The sequence below is a fragment of the Aspergillus costaricaensis genome (genome assembly GCF_003184835.1).
Source record: "Aspergillus costaricaensis CBS 115574 unplaced genomic scaffold BO79scaffold_9, whole genome shotgun sequence".
NCBI classification, from domain to species: domain Eukaryota; kingdom Fungi; phylum Ascomycota; class Eurotiomycetes; order Eurotiales; family Aspergillaceae; genus Aspergillus; species Aspergillus costaricensis.
The window spans coordinates 899,653-912,125 of NW_020291809.1; the positions used below are offsets into that span (position 1 = coordinate 899,653).

Sequence of the window (12,473 nt, forward strand, 5' to 3'; positions counted from 1 at the left end):
CAATGGTATTCACCTCGTAGTAGTACTAGTACGTACTAGTAATAATGTACTACCAGTCTTCATTCATGAGTCTCTAATACTAACCTGAGTAGTATGTAGGACAGAAATGCTTGGTGGCAAGCAACATATATTTACAGAGCGCATCTATCCATACGCACACACCACTTCCGCGACTAAGTAAACTATTTATATATATTTACACTGAACACAAAAACACCCCACCCCACCACACCACACATCACACCACAAATAACAAAACAAAAACCTAAAACATCTCCTCATCAGACGGAACAAACCCCAAATCCCTATCCAAATCCCCCGTAATATCCCCAGTCACATGACTCAGTGACCTCTGCCCGGGCGTACTCACAACATTATGAGTCGGCGCAAACGGCGAGAACAAATCATTGTTATTGGTTAATGCGTCCTCTGGACCAGGTCCAGTCCATCTGAGGAGCTCACTGGCCCAATCGATGTCGAGGTCTGGGGAGGCGTCGGGGTGGGAAGTAGTAGAGGTGGGGTTGAGGTTGGTGGGTGGTTGGGTTTGGGGTGGGAAGTCGGCGGCGAAGGAGTCGAGGTCGAGGTCGAAGTCGAAGGGGAATTGGTCGGAGGGTTGGTCGAAGGTGGGGTTGGGTTGGGGGTGGGTTCTTCGGGGGGAGATGGTGGGGTTGTTGTTGTTGTTGTTGTTGTCGTTGAGGAAGTTGGATATGGGGTCGTCGTCGAAGTCGTTGGGTGGGGTGGGTTCGGCTTGTTTGGAAAGGGGGTTGGTGGGATGGTTTGTATTGGTGGTGGAGGAGTTGCTGTTGAACATTGGGGGTGGGTTGATTGTGCTGCTGTGGCGTTTGGGTGGTGTGCGTTGTTGTTGTTGTTGTTGTAGTTGTTGCTTGGTTGGACTGGCTGAATGATGAGGTCCGGGTTGTTTGTGATTGTTGGTAGGGTCTGGGTCGTCTCGGGGAGGCGTCCAGTGGTTAGAGGTTCGGTCCTCTGCTGATGCCATGGTGTGTGGGTTTGAGATGGTGCTTTGCTTTCGTGCTTGTTCTGGTGACTGGCCTTGAGGTATCGAACCGGAGTTGTTGGCGTATTGCATGATTCGGAGAAAGGTGTTTGCGCTGTCCGACTGTAGCTTAACTGCCGCTTCGATGTTCGCGACCTCCATGTCTGCTGCAGGGTAAATGTCTCTAAGGCCTTGCAGCACTTGGATGCAGCGCTGAAAGTTGTAGATGCTGGATTCTCGGGTAGCGGGATTGCCAGATGAGGAGTTTGCCAGATGGGCCACAGCGGCTGGGATGATGACGGTCACACCAGATTGTGGGAGAAATCGCGTGAGGTTGAGTTGGTTGAGACCTTGGATGATATGTGTGATACCGACTGCGGCGTCATGCATCTTTATTTGCGCAGTTTGAATTAACTCCCTGCGTGCTTTGGACTGATCCTTGTTGGGCGTGAAGGCCCAAGGACGATGCAGTGCACTTGTAGTCGCATGATACAGCATTCGTACCATGGCACCGTGGAGGAGAAGGACATCTTCTCCATCGTGGAAGTTTGTCCTTGATGCAGGAATAAATTGTGCGTCTTTAGGTAGTGCACTCAACCATGATTCCAACCGCTGACTGCATCGTGCCAACTCCGATTCTGATGCCTGTCGAGGGATTAGGCTGATGGTAGTTCGTGTTGTCACGCCAAACTGACACTGTGATGGGGTATACTGAGCGAACAAGACCCGTCCGATGCACTGGCATAGTTTGGCCTTTTCGATGAACATAGTTGCCAGGCGCTTTTGGTGGTTAACATCTTCCAGCTGACGACAGCGGAACATCTCAGTCACGCTAGGGTGGAACGGCTCGAAGTCAAAATCTTCCAGCTTCAACATAGGGACATTGCTTGTCCCTTCGTTCACCTGGGTCGGGCGTCTTAGCCCCATCGCAATGAGACGGTCCCGCGAGTATAAGCTCCACCAGATTCGGGTCCTCAGCCTCTTAGTTATCGGGTCCATATCGGTCGAAGATGAAGGGTCTCTATTTAATCCAATCGAATGTGCATGTATATTGCAGACACCAATCCAGTCCCAGATATCTCTTTGCGGATTGTTTTGATGGTCAGACCAATAAGTCATAAGTAGTAAAGTCTGCAGTATGACTATTCGATCATCTTCGCAGTCGAGTGAATAGAGGAGCTATATTGACTGGTTAGCTAAAGACACGGATGAATGATCAAGCGAGACATACCCTTAATCGCGTAAAGAAAACATTACGGGCAATTTTCCGAGTGGCATACCCAGCGGCCTGCAAATGATGCAGATCGATGAAGGCTGTCGCCACAAACATTACTGCCTGAAACAGCAAGAGACTAATATTACCATTGGGGTCATTTTCCGCGACGCATCGGAGGAATTCCTGTAGATTCAAGACTGGCATGAAGCTATGCACCCATTTGATATAGCATCGCAGAAGCTCATTCCGCAGACCGCTCTCTGGGATCGACAAAGCCTCCCGAAATCGCAAAAATTCTAGGTCTTCCGGCGGTATGCGAGACGGGAGAGGCTTCAAGAAGCGCGGTTCATCGTCAAGAAGAGCAATAAGAGGGTCGAAATCAGGGTCAAGGAGATCCCGCACAGTCGAGACCATATTTTCTAGAGGCAGCGAATTCCGTACCCCACGATCTCCCAGAGTCCGCCAGCTCCGAGAAGTTCTGGAGTCTTGCAACCAAGGCGCATGAGCATTGTGGCTCAGGCTGTTACTTCTCTTCGCCACGGGTCTATCATCACCCAAGTCCGCACTTGACGGCTTGCGCTTGGCGGTCAACATGCTAGTAAGAAAGCAAAGCCAACGGCATTTGCAGCTGTGCAGGAGATCACATTCAGCATGAGAGGGTCGGAAGTTAGCAGTTGCCTATCGTTGCCGCGTTTGCCGTCCGGGGTTGGTTGGTAATAGACATCCATGGACTGTCCCTCCCCCAGCACTAAAAGAAGGCGGTGTTCGGGACCCGGCCGGATGTGGGGACTTTTGCGGGCTTCCCCGCCAATTTGATAACATATGAGAAATGTAGCCGCTTAAATAAGCGCTGTTATAGGAGAGAGTTTATTCGCTGATACGCTGGATTGTTGGGTACTTTTTGAGTGGAGCGATGTTGAGTGGAAGATATTCACTCTCCAGAACTTTTGTCTAGTGCGGCAGCGCTCACAACGTGATCTTGATGCCTCAGGCATCTGGCATCTCACTGGTCTTGTTTCTTCGGACTAAGTTGCATTCAACAGGGCGACTATAAGGCTTGGCATTACCATTTCATAGCATTGCATTCTGCAGAAAAGAGGAGCCCACCTCACCGGCAAATGACTGCTGAATATAATTGATATATCTGGTTTAAGACTACATTTTTTGTTCGACTCCTATCACGAGCAAGTCCGTCATTCAGAAGCCATAACTACACATTGGAACCACCGCTACTGACGGTTCAATCGACGCTCATGGCCCGATTCACAGATGTGACCATCTACAAAGGCCCTGAGTTACCTGACCAGCGATGAGATATGAAGAGATAAGACAACCACAGAGCAGAAGCCCTGTAAAGCATATGTAATTATGCGGAGGAGAGACCGTGAAATGTTCCGGAGATCATATCTATTCCAACGCCACATAATGTTGATCCTTCACGGACCCGGATGACAAGCCTAGCCACATAACGTTGAAGCCCATATATGCCCATGAAGCACACAGTATAATACACGTATTCATTAGAATCGAATTCAGAGGAGGAAGTAGGAAGAATTGTTCGCGTGTCGTGATCGATGTCGGCAACCTTTCGAGACAGCCGACAATTTCATATCACGTACACATTGCGAACGAACGTGCGAAAATCCGTTTACATACTTCTTCCGTCAGTAATTGTTTTTCAATTGCCGAAATTTATTGCGGTGACTGCGATGGATGGGATCAAGTCTCGACTTACGGAGGAAGGAGGAGCTCGCTGAGGCTGCTGTAGAGGAAAGCGACGCCGGCCTGTAGACACAATCGTATTAGATCACCCTTGACATTGTACAGCCTGTACAGATCTCGCCAGAATTGTAGAACTTACGCCGAAGACCAGAACGCTTCTCACAATGGTAGCATTCTCGGGGTGGGTAACTTCGTCATAGGCAGTGCTGAAGAAGCTCTTCTGCTGACGGCCAGAGACGACACGCTGTCTGGGAACCATTTTGAAGATGTATTAAAAATGTAGGATAGGTGATGTCCTCGAGATAAAAAGGTGTATTGACAGCGAGAATGACGATGGTCGATGGCAGGGTGAGGCCGGGAATGATGAGAACTCCGAGAAATCTTTCGGTCCTTGGCGGCTGCACTTTTAGCTTATCGCGGTTCCCGTATCTTCTTCGGACCTGCTGCGCGACCAGTTGATCGAAAAGAGGTCCGCAAGAAGGGATCTATAACAATCAATTCATAGGCGATATTTCCTTTGCAGAGTCGCCTTTCTCTGCTCTATTGGCCCTTATTTAAATCCGTGTTGGTGGTTGGGTCTGAAGTGCTTTTCCGCTCTGCCTCTCCAGCTGCGCAAGCCGCAACCATGACGAGCATCGATGAGCTCTTCAAGGTAAGTTATCTATGAAGTGACCTGTTATAATAGCGCTGACAAGTTAGAAACCCTCCTCGGCAGCAAGTGCCAAGCGCAAACTAGATTCCGCGAAAGACCCGAGTGCGTTCATCTCCTTCACGTCCAACTTGACTTGACGTCGGCTGACTTGCGACCAAGACGAGCTCTACAAAGCTGCTAAACTAGATGCGGATGGTGATGTGAAATCAAAAGGAAAGGCGCCCATGGTAGAGGATGAGGGCGACGAGGATGATGGCTACGCGGGTCCTGAACTACCCCCCGATTTTGACGCCGAGGATATCCCAGATGACGAAGAAGGACGCTTCTTCGGCGGCGGCATGGAGCGCCAAACGGCGGAGGCTATGCAATATATCGATCAACACGAGGAAGCAGATGTTGCGGTAAGGAATTGTTATTTGCTGTCCTCCGTGGGCTCGTTTGCTGAAGTAGCTATAGCCGGAGAAGTTCGACGTTACCTGGTTGCGACGCTTCGCCCTGAACTTCGAGAAGAAGATCTCGAAGAACGCTGAATTGCGCGGAAAGTTTGAAAATGATCCTCAAAAGTACGTGTTGGCAAGGCATATCCTGGTATTGAAACATCATACTGATATACCTAGATTTATGGCCTCGGAAGCAGATCTCGATACCGAAATCAAGAGCCTCTCCATCCTCTCCGAAAATTCATATCTATATAGCGAATTTGCAAAGCTGGGCTGTGTAGGCTCGCTTATGTCGCTGCTTTCCCACGAGAATGCCGATATTGCAATTGATGTGATCCAGATCATTGGCGAGTTGACGGATGAAGATGTGGACGCCGAACAAGAACAATGGGACAGTTTGGTGAACGCAATGGTATACATGCTTCCGAGTTTGGTTTAAACGAATGCTTACTGGTCCAGTTGGATGCCGAACTTATCGAGCTCTTGGCGCAAAACCTTTCGCGACTTGACGAAGAGTCCGAGGTCGATAGGGCAGGCGTGTATTACGTACTAAGTGAGTTACCCCGGATGAAGTACACGACGGGTATACTGATTACATTGAAGACGTCTTGGAAAATATTGCTTCGCAAACAGCTATCGCAGAGAAGATAGGGCAAGATCCCAACTTGTTACCTTGGCTTATCGCTCGTATACAGAAGAAGGAAAGGCCAGTGACGCAAAACCAGCAATATGCAGCAGAAATACTTGCCATCCTACTACAATCAACCCCCAAGAATAGGGAGAAGGTTGTCAGCCTGGATGGCGTTGAAAATCTCCTGCAATTGCTTAGTGCATACCGCAAGCGTGATCCCGAAAAGGATTCCGACGAAGAAGAATATGTGGAGAACTTGTTTGGCAGCTTGAACTACCTTGTGAATGAGGATTACGGCAAAGAAAAATTCCTGGAAGCTGAAGGTGTTGAGCTTGCACAAATCATGTTGAAGGAGGGCAAGTTCAGCAAGCAACGGGCTTTACGACTCCTGGACCACGCCCTAGGAGGCATGGCAGGCGCTCCTGCATGTGAACGCTTTGTTGAAGCAGCATGCTTGAGTACAGTATTTGGGATGTTCAAAAAGAAGGTATGTGTCACCGATATCATAGAATATGGGCTAGAGCTAAAACCCCCATAGCAAGACAATGAAACGACGGAGCATCTGCTGGGCATTTTCGCTTCGCTGCTGCGCTTACTTCCGGGCGGTTCCGCACCACGGATTCGTACACTAGCCAAATTTATGGAGAAGGACTATGAGAAGATCGAAAAGCTCATCAAGTTGCGCCGGGATCACGCCCAACGAGTGACACCGGTCGAGCAAGCTATCGAGAAAGAACGAAAGAACTTCACGGAAGAGGAACAAGAGATTATGGCGGCCGAGTGGCTATCCAGGCGATTCGATGCCGGTCTATTTTCTTTACAGGTTTGCTCTCCGGAATACCCCGTTGCTGCAGTACGAACTAACAGTACCCAAAGCTTATTGATGTCATTTTGGCCTGGTTGGTGGCCGAAGATGACGGGGCAAAAAAGAAGATTGTGTCCCTTCTGGCTGACCGCGACGAAGATTTGTCACTGATTAGACAAACCTTACAGGGTAAGCTCTGGTCCCTACGCCTTATATACCGTCTGGATCTTGCGCTAATTGAATGAACAGAGCAAATGGAAGGGCTATCTGAGGATGAGCCCGGCGAGAAGGATAGTAAGGAGATGCTGGAGACGCTTCTACAGTTCCTGTAATCATTATGTATAATAACATATCGCGTACCATACGGCGCCGATTCTTGTCATTGATTCCTTTCGTAAATGTTCACAGTAATAGTTAATAATGTGAGTAAAAAGTGAAGTATTACCAGCAGCGTGAATTGTTATACGCATCACGTGATCTACTAATCAGGACTAGCTCACAGCTTAGCGCCAGAAGGCGGTCGAGGCTAGTGGCGGCTCTTTCCAAGGCAAGATCCATCAGCGCCCGGAGAGAGTCGAAGCACCCCAGCTGCTCCCTTCACCAGCATCACCGGTGGCCTGGGATCTCTCTTTCTTCCATCCATCTGAGGCTTCCGGCTTATTGGCCTCACCTGTTACTTTTAGGACGATTGCTTCGCTGCATTCTACTTACGCCAGTCGTCCAACAACCTCGAGTGGGATCTTTTCCGCCGAGCGCGTCGCGCCCTTTGCGCTCATTGTCCTATCGACTGCGGTTTTTCATTGCGTTTACGACCCATATCCGCCAAGATGGCCGACTACGAAGATGCTTACGAGGATGAGTACTACGACGATATGGACGAGGGCATCACCTCGGAGGATTGCTGGACGGTCATTTCGTCTTTCTTCGACACCAAGGGTCTAGTGTCACAACAGCTGGACTCTTTCGATGAATTTATCTCCTCGACAATGCAGGAGCTGGTGGAGGAACAAGGCCAAGTAACACTCGACCAAACTCTCCCTCCCTCCGAAGATGAAGTCGATCCCGTGGTTGTCCGCCGATACGAGCTGAAGTTTGGAACCGTCATGCTCTCTCGACCGTCCGTGACTGAGGGTGATGGTGCGACCACTATCATGTTGCCCCAGGAGGCTCGCCTGCGTAATCTTACATACGCTAGTCCCCTTTATCTCGGTGTTACGAAGAAGATTATGGAAGGTCGTGAACGTCTGGTCGCGGACCGAGATGAGGATGATATGGGTGAATCGAATGAGGATAGAAAAGCTCACGGGACTTACCTGCAGTGGGAGCAGAAGGAGCTGCCTGCTGACCAGGCGAAGGAGGAGACCGTTTTCATTGGAAAGATGCCAATCATGCTCAAGTCCAAGTACTGTATCCTCAAGGATTTGAGCGAGCAAGCTCTTTACAACTGGAACGAGTGCCCTTACGACTCTGGTGGTTATTTCATTATCAACGGAAGTGAAAAGGTGTTGATCGCCCAAGAGCGCAGTGCTGGAAACACGGTTCAAGTCTTCAAGAAGGCACCGCCTAGTCCCACGCCCTATGTCGCGGAAATTCGGAGTGCTGTCGAGAAGGGATCACGACTTCTTTCTCAGTTGTCCCTGAAGCTGTTTGCCAAGGGTGACAGTGCCAAGGGTGGATTTGGTCCTACAATTCGGTCGACCTTGCCTTACGTGAAGACCGACATCCCCATCGTCGTCGTTTTCAGAGCCCTCGGTGTGGTTTCTGATGAAGATATTCTGAACCACATTTGCTACGACCGGAATGACACACCGATGTTGGAGATGCTGAAGCCTTGTATTGAGGAAGGTTTCGTTATCCAGGACCGCGAGGTGGCGCTGGATTTCATTGCCAAGCGTGGTTCTTCTCAGTCTAGTATGAACCACGAGCGTCGTGTCAGATACGCACGCGAAATCATGCAAAAGGAGTTCCTTCCCCACATTTCTCAGAGCGAAGGTAGTGAGACCCGGAAAGCCTTCTTCTTGGGTTACATGGTGCACAGACTTCTGCAGTGTGCCTTGGGCCGTCGTGATGTCGATGATCGTGATCACTTCGGTAAGAAGCGTCTCGACTTGGCTGGTCCCCTTCTTGCAAACCTCTTCCGAGTTCTGTTCACTCGTGTCACCCGTGACCTTCAGCGGTACGTGCAAAGATGCGTGGAGACGAACAGGGAGATCTACTTGAACATTGGTATCAAGGCCAGCACCTTGACAGGAGGTCTGAAGTACGCTCTTGCTACGGGTAACTGGGGAGAGCAGAAGAAGGCAGCCAGCGCCAAGGCTGGTGTATCTCAAGTGCTCAGTCGTTATACCTACGCCTCTACGCTGTCCCACCTTCGTCGTACCAATACACCAATTGGTCGAGACGGTAAGATCGCCAAACCTCGTCAGCTCCACAACACCCATTGGGGTCTGGTTTGTCCAGCTGAAACCCCTGAAGGTCAGGCTTGTGGTCTGGTCAAGAACTTGGCGCTCATGTGCTACATCACTGTTGGTACGCCTAGTGAGCCCATTATTGATTTCATGATTCAACGCAACATGGAAGTCCTCGAAGAATTCGAGCCGCAGGTGACGCCAAATGCGACCAAGGTGTTTGTCAACGGTGTTTGGGTGGGTATTCATAGAGATCCTGCACATCTGGTGAACACCATGCTCTCTCTCCGTCGCCGGAACATGATCTCGCACGAGGTCAGTTTGATTCGTGATATTCGTGAGCGAGAGTTCAAGATCTTCACCGATGCTGGACGCGTGTGTCGGCCACTGTATGTCGTCGACAATGATCCCAAGAGCGAGAACTGTGGTTCACTGGTGCTTAACAAGGAACACATTCGCAAACTGGAGCAAGACAAGGACTTGCCCCCCGATCTGGATCCAGAAGACCGCAGGGAGCGCTACTTTGGTTGGGATGGTTTGGTGAAGTCTGGTGTCGTTGAGTATGTCGACGCCGAGGAGGAGGAGACAATCATGATTGTGATGACACCAGAGGACCTGGAGATCTCGAAGCAACTTCAGGCCGGTTATGCCCTCCCCGAGGAAGAGCTGCACGATCCCAACAAGCGTGTGCGTTCTATTCTGAGTCAAAAGGCACACACCTGGACACACTGCGAGATTCACCCCAGTATGATCCTGGGTGTTTGCGCCAGTATCATTCCTTTTCCCGACCATAACCAATCTCCTCGTAACACCTACCAGTCTGCCATGGGTAAACAAGCTATGGGTGTGTTCCTGACGAACTTTGACCAGCGCATGGAAACCATGGCCAACATTCTGTATTACCCGCAGAAGCCTCTGGCGACAACGCGGTCCATGGAATTCTTGCGGTTCCGTGAACTGCCTGCCGGCCAGAACGCCATTGTTGCCATTGCCTGTTATTCCGGTTACAACCAGGAAGATTCGGTTATTATGAACCAGAGCAGCATTGACCGTGGTCTTTTCCGCAGTATGTTCTACCGTACATACACGGACAGCGAGAAGATGGTCGGACTCACAGTTGTCGAGCGCTTCGAGAAGCCTATGAGATCGGATACGATCGGTATGAGAAAGGGTACCTACGACAAGCTCGATGAAGACGGTATCATTGCTCCTGGTGTCCGTGTATCCGGTGAGGATATCATCATCGGTAAGACGGCACCTTTGGCACCCGAAGCAGAGGAGCTCGGTCAACGTACCAAGGCCCATACCAAGTTGGATGTGTCGACTCCTCTCAGAAGTACGGAGAACGGTATTGTGGACCAGGTCCTGGTGTCTACGAGCAACGATGACCTGAAGTTCGTGAAGGTGCGCATGAGGACGACCAAGATTCCCCAGATTGGAGACAAGTTCGCCTCTCGTCACGGACAAAAGGGTACCATCGGTATCACTTACCGTCAGGAAGATATGCCCTTCACTCGGGAGGGTGTGTGCCCTGACCTGATCATCAACCCTCACGCCATTCCCTCCCGTATGACAATCGCGCACTTGATCGAGTGTCAGCTCAGTAAAGTGTCATCGTTGCGTGGATTCGAGGGTGACGCGACGCCTTTCACCGACGTTACGGTCGACTCGGTCTCCCGTCTCCTGCGGGAGCACGGATACCAGTCCCGTGGCTTTGAGGTGATGTACAATGGACACACTGGACGCAAGCTGGTTGCGCAGGTCTTCCTCGGACCGACGTACTACCAGCGTCTGCGCCACATGGTCGACGATAAGATTCACGCCCGTGCGCGTGGACCGACTCAGATCTTGACGCGGCAGCCGGTGGAAGGTCGTGCTCGTGACGGTGGTCTCCGTTTCGGAGAGATGGAACGCGATTGTATGATTGCGCACGGAGCCAGTGCATTCCTGAAGGAGCGGTTGTTCGACGTGTCCGATCCCTTCCGGGTGCACATCTGCGACGACTGTGGCTTGATGACCCCTGTTGCGTAAGTGGAGAGACATCCTTGATTTTCCTAACCAGATGAGCTAACGATGATGGAACGACAGTAAACTGAAGAAGGGACTCTTCGAGTGTCGACTGTGTAACAACAAGCACCGAATCTCCCAGGTGCATATCCCGTATGCAGCCAAGCTTCTGTTCCAAGAGCTGGCCTCGATGAACATTGCCGCTCGCATGTTTACCAACCGGTCTGGCGTGTCCGTGCGGTGAGGGGGAGGAAAGATGACTATCCGTGTACATCAGATTCTTCTCTTCTGTGGTATCTCTTCCGTCTTCTGGTGTTTTCTATGCCTTTTTTTTCCCTTCTCCCTCTCCGTTTCTTTCCCCCTTGTTTTTCTTTCCTAATAATTCTCCACCCCCCAAAACGTGTGATATCAACCGAAGACCAGACCGATTCGGCATTTTCCGGCGTACAGAGGACCAGAGGTTTATGATTTTGATTCGAGCTTCTATATATTGTTATTTATTTTTTTTTGCCTCCCCTCTTTCCTTTTTTTGCTGACCATGGTTGGAGGAATGGCTGGTGTAAGCAGCGATGTACTTGGATGATGATGATTTGTCCCTACGGAATCGAATCGAAATTGGATCTAAAGAAGCAGACGAAGAAGAGGGGTAAAAGATGTCATGGCAATTCTGCACGTAAGAGCCGGGCCATGACAGGGTCCTAATCGGGGCAGATGCTGCATGGTGTAATTGTAGTGGAGAGTCAGTGGAGAGGTTGTAGAGTGTGTATAGTGGTGTTTTGCTTCTCTCAGTGGTGGGGATGGCGTCCAACCCCCTCTCCTCAATCCCGTGCACGAACTTTAAAATTCCTCGGTGCTGCAGAATAGAGATGTCGGTGACAGGCCGTCTCCCTTCCTGTGTGAGTGCGATTGGCTAAGGGGGTTTCTATTGATAGGTGGGATGGCTCGGGAGAATGTGCTCGTGGAGGGCGGCAAGGGAAGAAAAGCATGGCGATGGAGATGGATGGGCGAGTCGTGAGAATGGTTGGTTGTCTGCTGCAGGCTCGGCTGCCCTTGAAGCCAATGAAACCAACGAATTACCCGCCGGCTGGGATGGCGAGAGGACGAAGCGGGGATTTGACTGGCGAAGAGCTTGCTCTCGCTCTTCCCAGAATAGAATAGAAGATGGCGGGTGACAATCCCATCACACGCATTGCACTAACTGAGTACAGTAGTTGACTCTCTACCGGGCTCTCTCGTCTGCTCGTTTCCCTCCTCCCCCCCCCGGCGCTCTCTTAAAAGGCTGCTGTAGCCGCCAGGGCGTTCTCTGCCTTTTCTTCTCTTTCTTTCTTTCTTTCTTTCTTCAGCAAGCTTGCTTGTCTGACTGCCCGTGGTTTAGAAGTATCCCCCCCTGTGCACTGGCTGCACTGGTTTTTTTGTTAGTTTGTTTGTCTATTCGTCGCTTGTTATACTACATCTTAATTATTCCCCTTACCTCTTTTACTATCAATATATCAAAAAATCCCCTACCAATTCCCCCTCAACTCTACCCCATTCAATACACGAGCTGTGCTCTGTGTAATGCTTGATTGCTTTTATTGCATCTTGTTCGGATACTTCTA

At 50.4% G+C, this 12,473-nt stretch overlaps 4 protein-coding genes across 4 annotated transcripts; 2 read left to right on the forward strand and 2 right to left on the reverse strand.

The window, feature by feature from the left end:
- Positions 1-203: 203 nt before the first annotated feature.
- On the reverse strand, positions 204-2,868 carry BO79DRAFT_170101 (transcription factor domain-containing protein). The gene is made up of 2 exons (XM_025679520.1): positions 2,226-2,868; positions 204-2,173 (listed from the first exon to the last, which is right to left on the reverse strand). Exons 1-2 carry the CDS (start codon positions 2,802-2,804, stop codon positions 266-268), a joined length of 2,487 nt encoding a protein of 828 aa, XP_025541808.1. The 5' UTR covers positions 2,805-2,868; the 3' UTR covers positions 204-265.
- A 691-nt stretch (positions 2,869-3,559) lies between these two features.
- On the reverse strand, positions 3,560-4,272 carry BO79DRAFT_286372 (putative TOM core complex subunit Tom6). Its single transcript, XM_025688463.1, has 3 exons — positions 4,072-4,272; positions 3,946-3,995; positions 3,560-3,865 (listed from the first exon to the last, which is right to left on the reverse strand). The coding sequence occupies exons 1-3, from the start codon at positions 4,189-4,191 to the stop codon at positions 3,859-3,861; spliced, it is 177 nt and encodes a 58-aa protein (XP_025541809.1). The 5' UTR covers positions 4,192-4,272; the 3' UTR covers positions 3,560-3,858.
- A 285-nt stretch (positions 4,273-4,557) lies between these two features.
- BO79DRAFT_191851 (beta-catenin-like protein 1) lies at positions 4,558-6,792 on the forward strand (the record flags this gene model as incomplete). Its single annotated transcript, XM_025680857.1, has 10 exons — positions 4,558-4,584; positions 4,632-4,686; positions 4,744-4,985; positions 5,041-5,147; positions 5,202-5,436; positions 5,484-5,577; positions 5,628-6,142; positions 6,194-6,478; positions 6,532-6,649; positions 6,710-6,792. The coding sequence occupies 10 exons, from the start codon at positions 4,558-4,560 to the stop codon at positions 6,790-6,792; spliced, it is 1,761 nt and encodes a 586-aa protein (XP_025541810.1).
- A 258-nt stretch (positions 6,793-7,050) lies between these two features.
- Positions 7,051-11,514, forward strand: BO79DRAFT_170109 (DNA-directed RNA polymerase II core subunit RPB2). Its single transcript, XM_025679521.1, has 2 exons — positions 7,051-10,895; positions 10,957-11,514. The coding sequence occupies exons 1-2, from the start codon at positions 7,288-7,290 to the stop codon at positions 11,117-11,119; spliced, it is 3,771 nt and encodes a 1,256-aa protein (XP_025541811.1). The 5' UTR covers positions 7,051-7,287; the 3' UTR covers positions 11,120-11,514.
- Positions 11,515-12,473: the final 959 nt, after the last annotated feature.

Coding starts and splice junctions, on each gene's coding strand:
- BO79DRAFT_170109 (XM_025679521.1), top strand. CDS start 7,288: ATGGCCGACTACGAAGATGCTTACGAGGATGAGTACTACGACGATATG. Junction 10,896..10,956: donor GGCTTGATGACCCCTGTTGC/GTAAGTGGAGAG, acceptor ATGGAACGACAG/TAAACTGAAGAAGGGACTCT.
- BO79DRAFT_286372 (XM_025688463.1), bottom strand. CDS start 4,191: ATGGTTCCCAGACAGCGTGTCGTCTCTGGCCGTCAGCAGAAGAGCTTC. Junction 3,996..4,071: donor GAAGCGTTCTGGTCTTCGGC/GTAAGTTCTACA, acceptor TTGTGTCTACAG/GCCGGCGTCGCTTTCCTCTA.
- BO79DRAFT_170101 (XM_025679520.1), bottom strand. CDS start 2,804: ATGTTGACCGCCAAGCGCAAGCCGTCAAGTGCGGACTTGGGTGATGAT. Junction 2,174..2,225: donor TTTTCTTTACGCGATTAAGG/GTATGTCTCGCT, acceptor CAGTCAATATAG/CTCCTCTATTCACTCGACTG.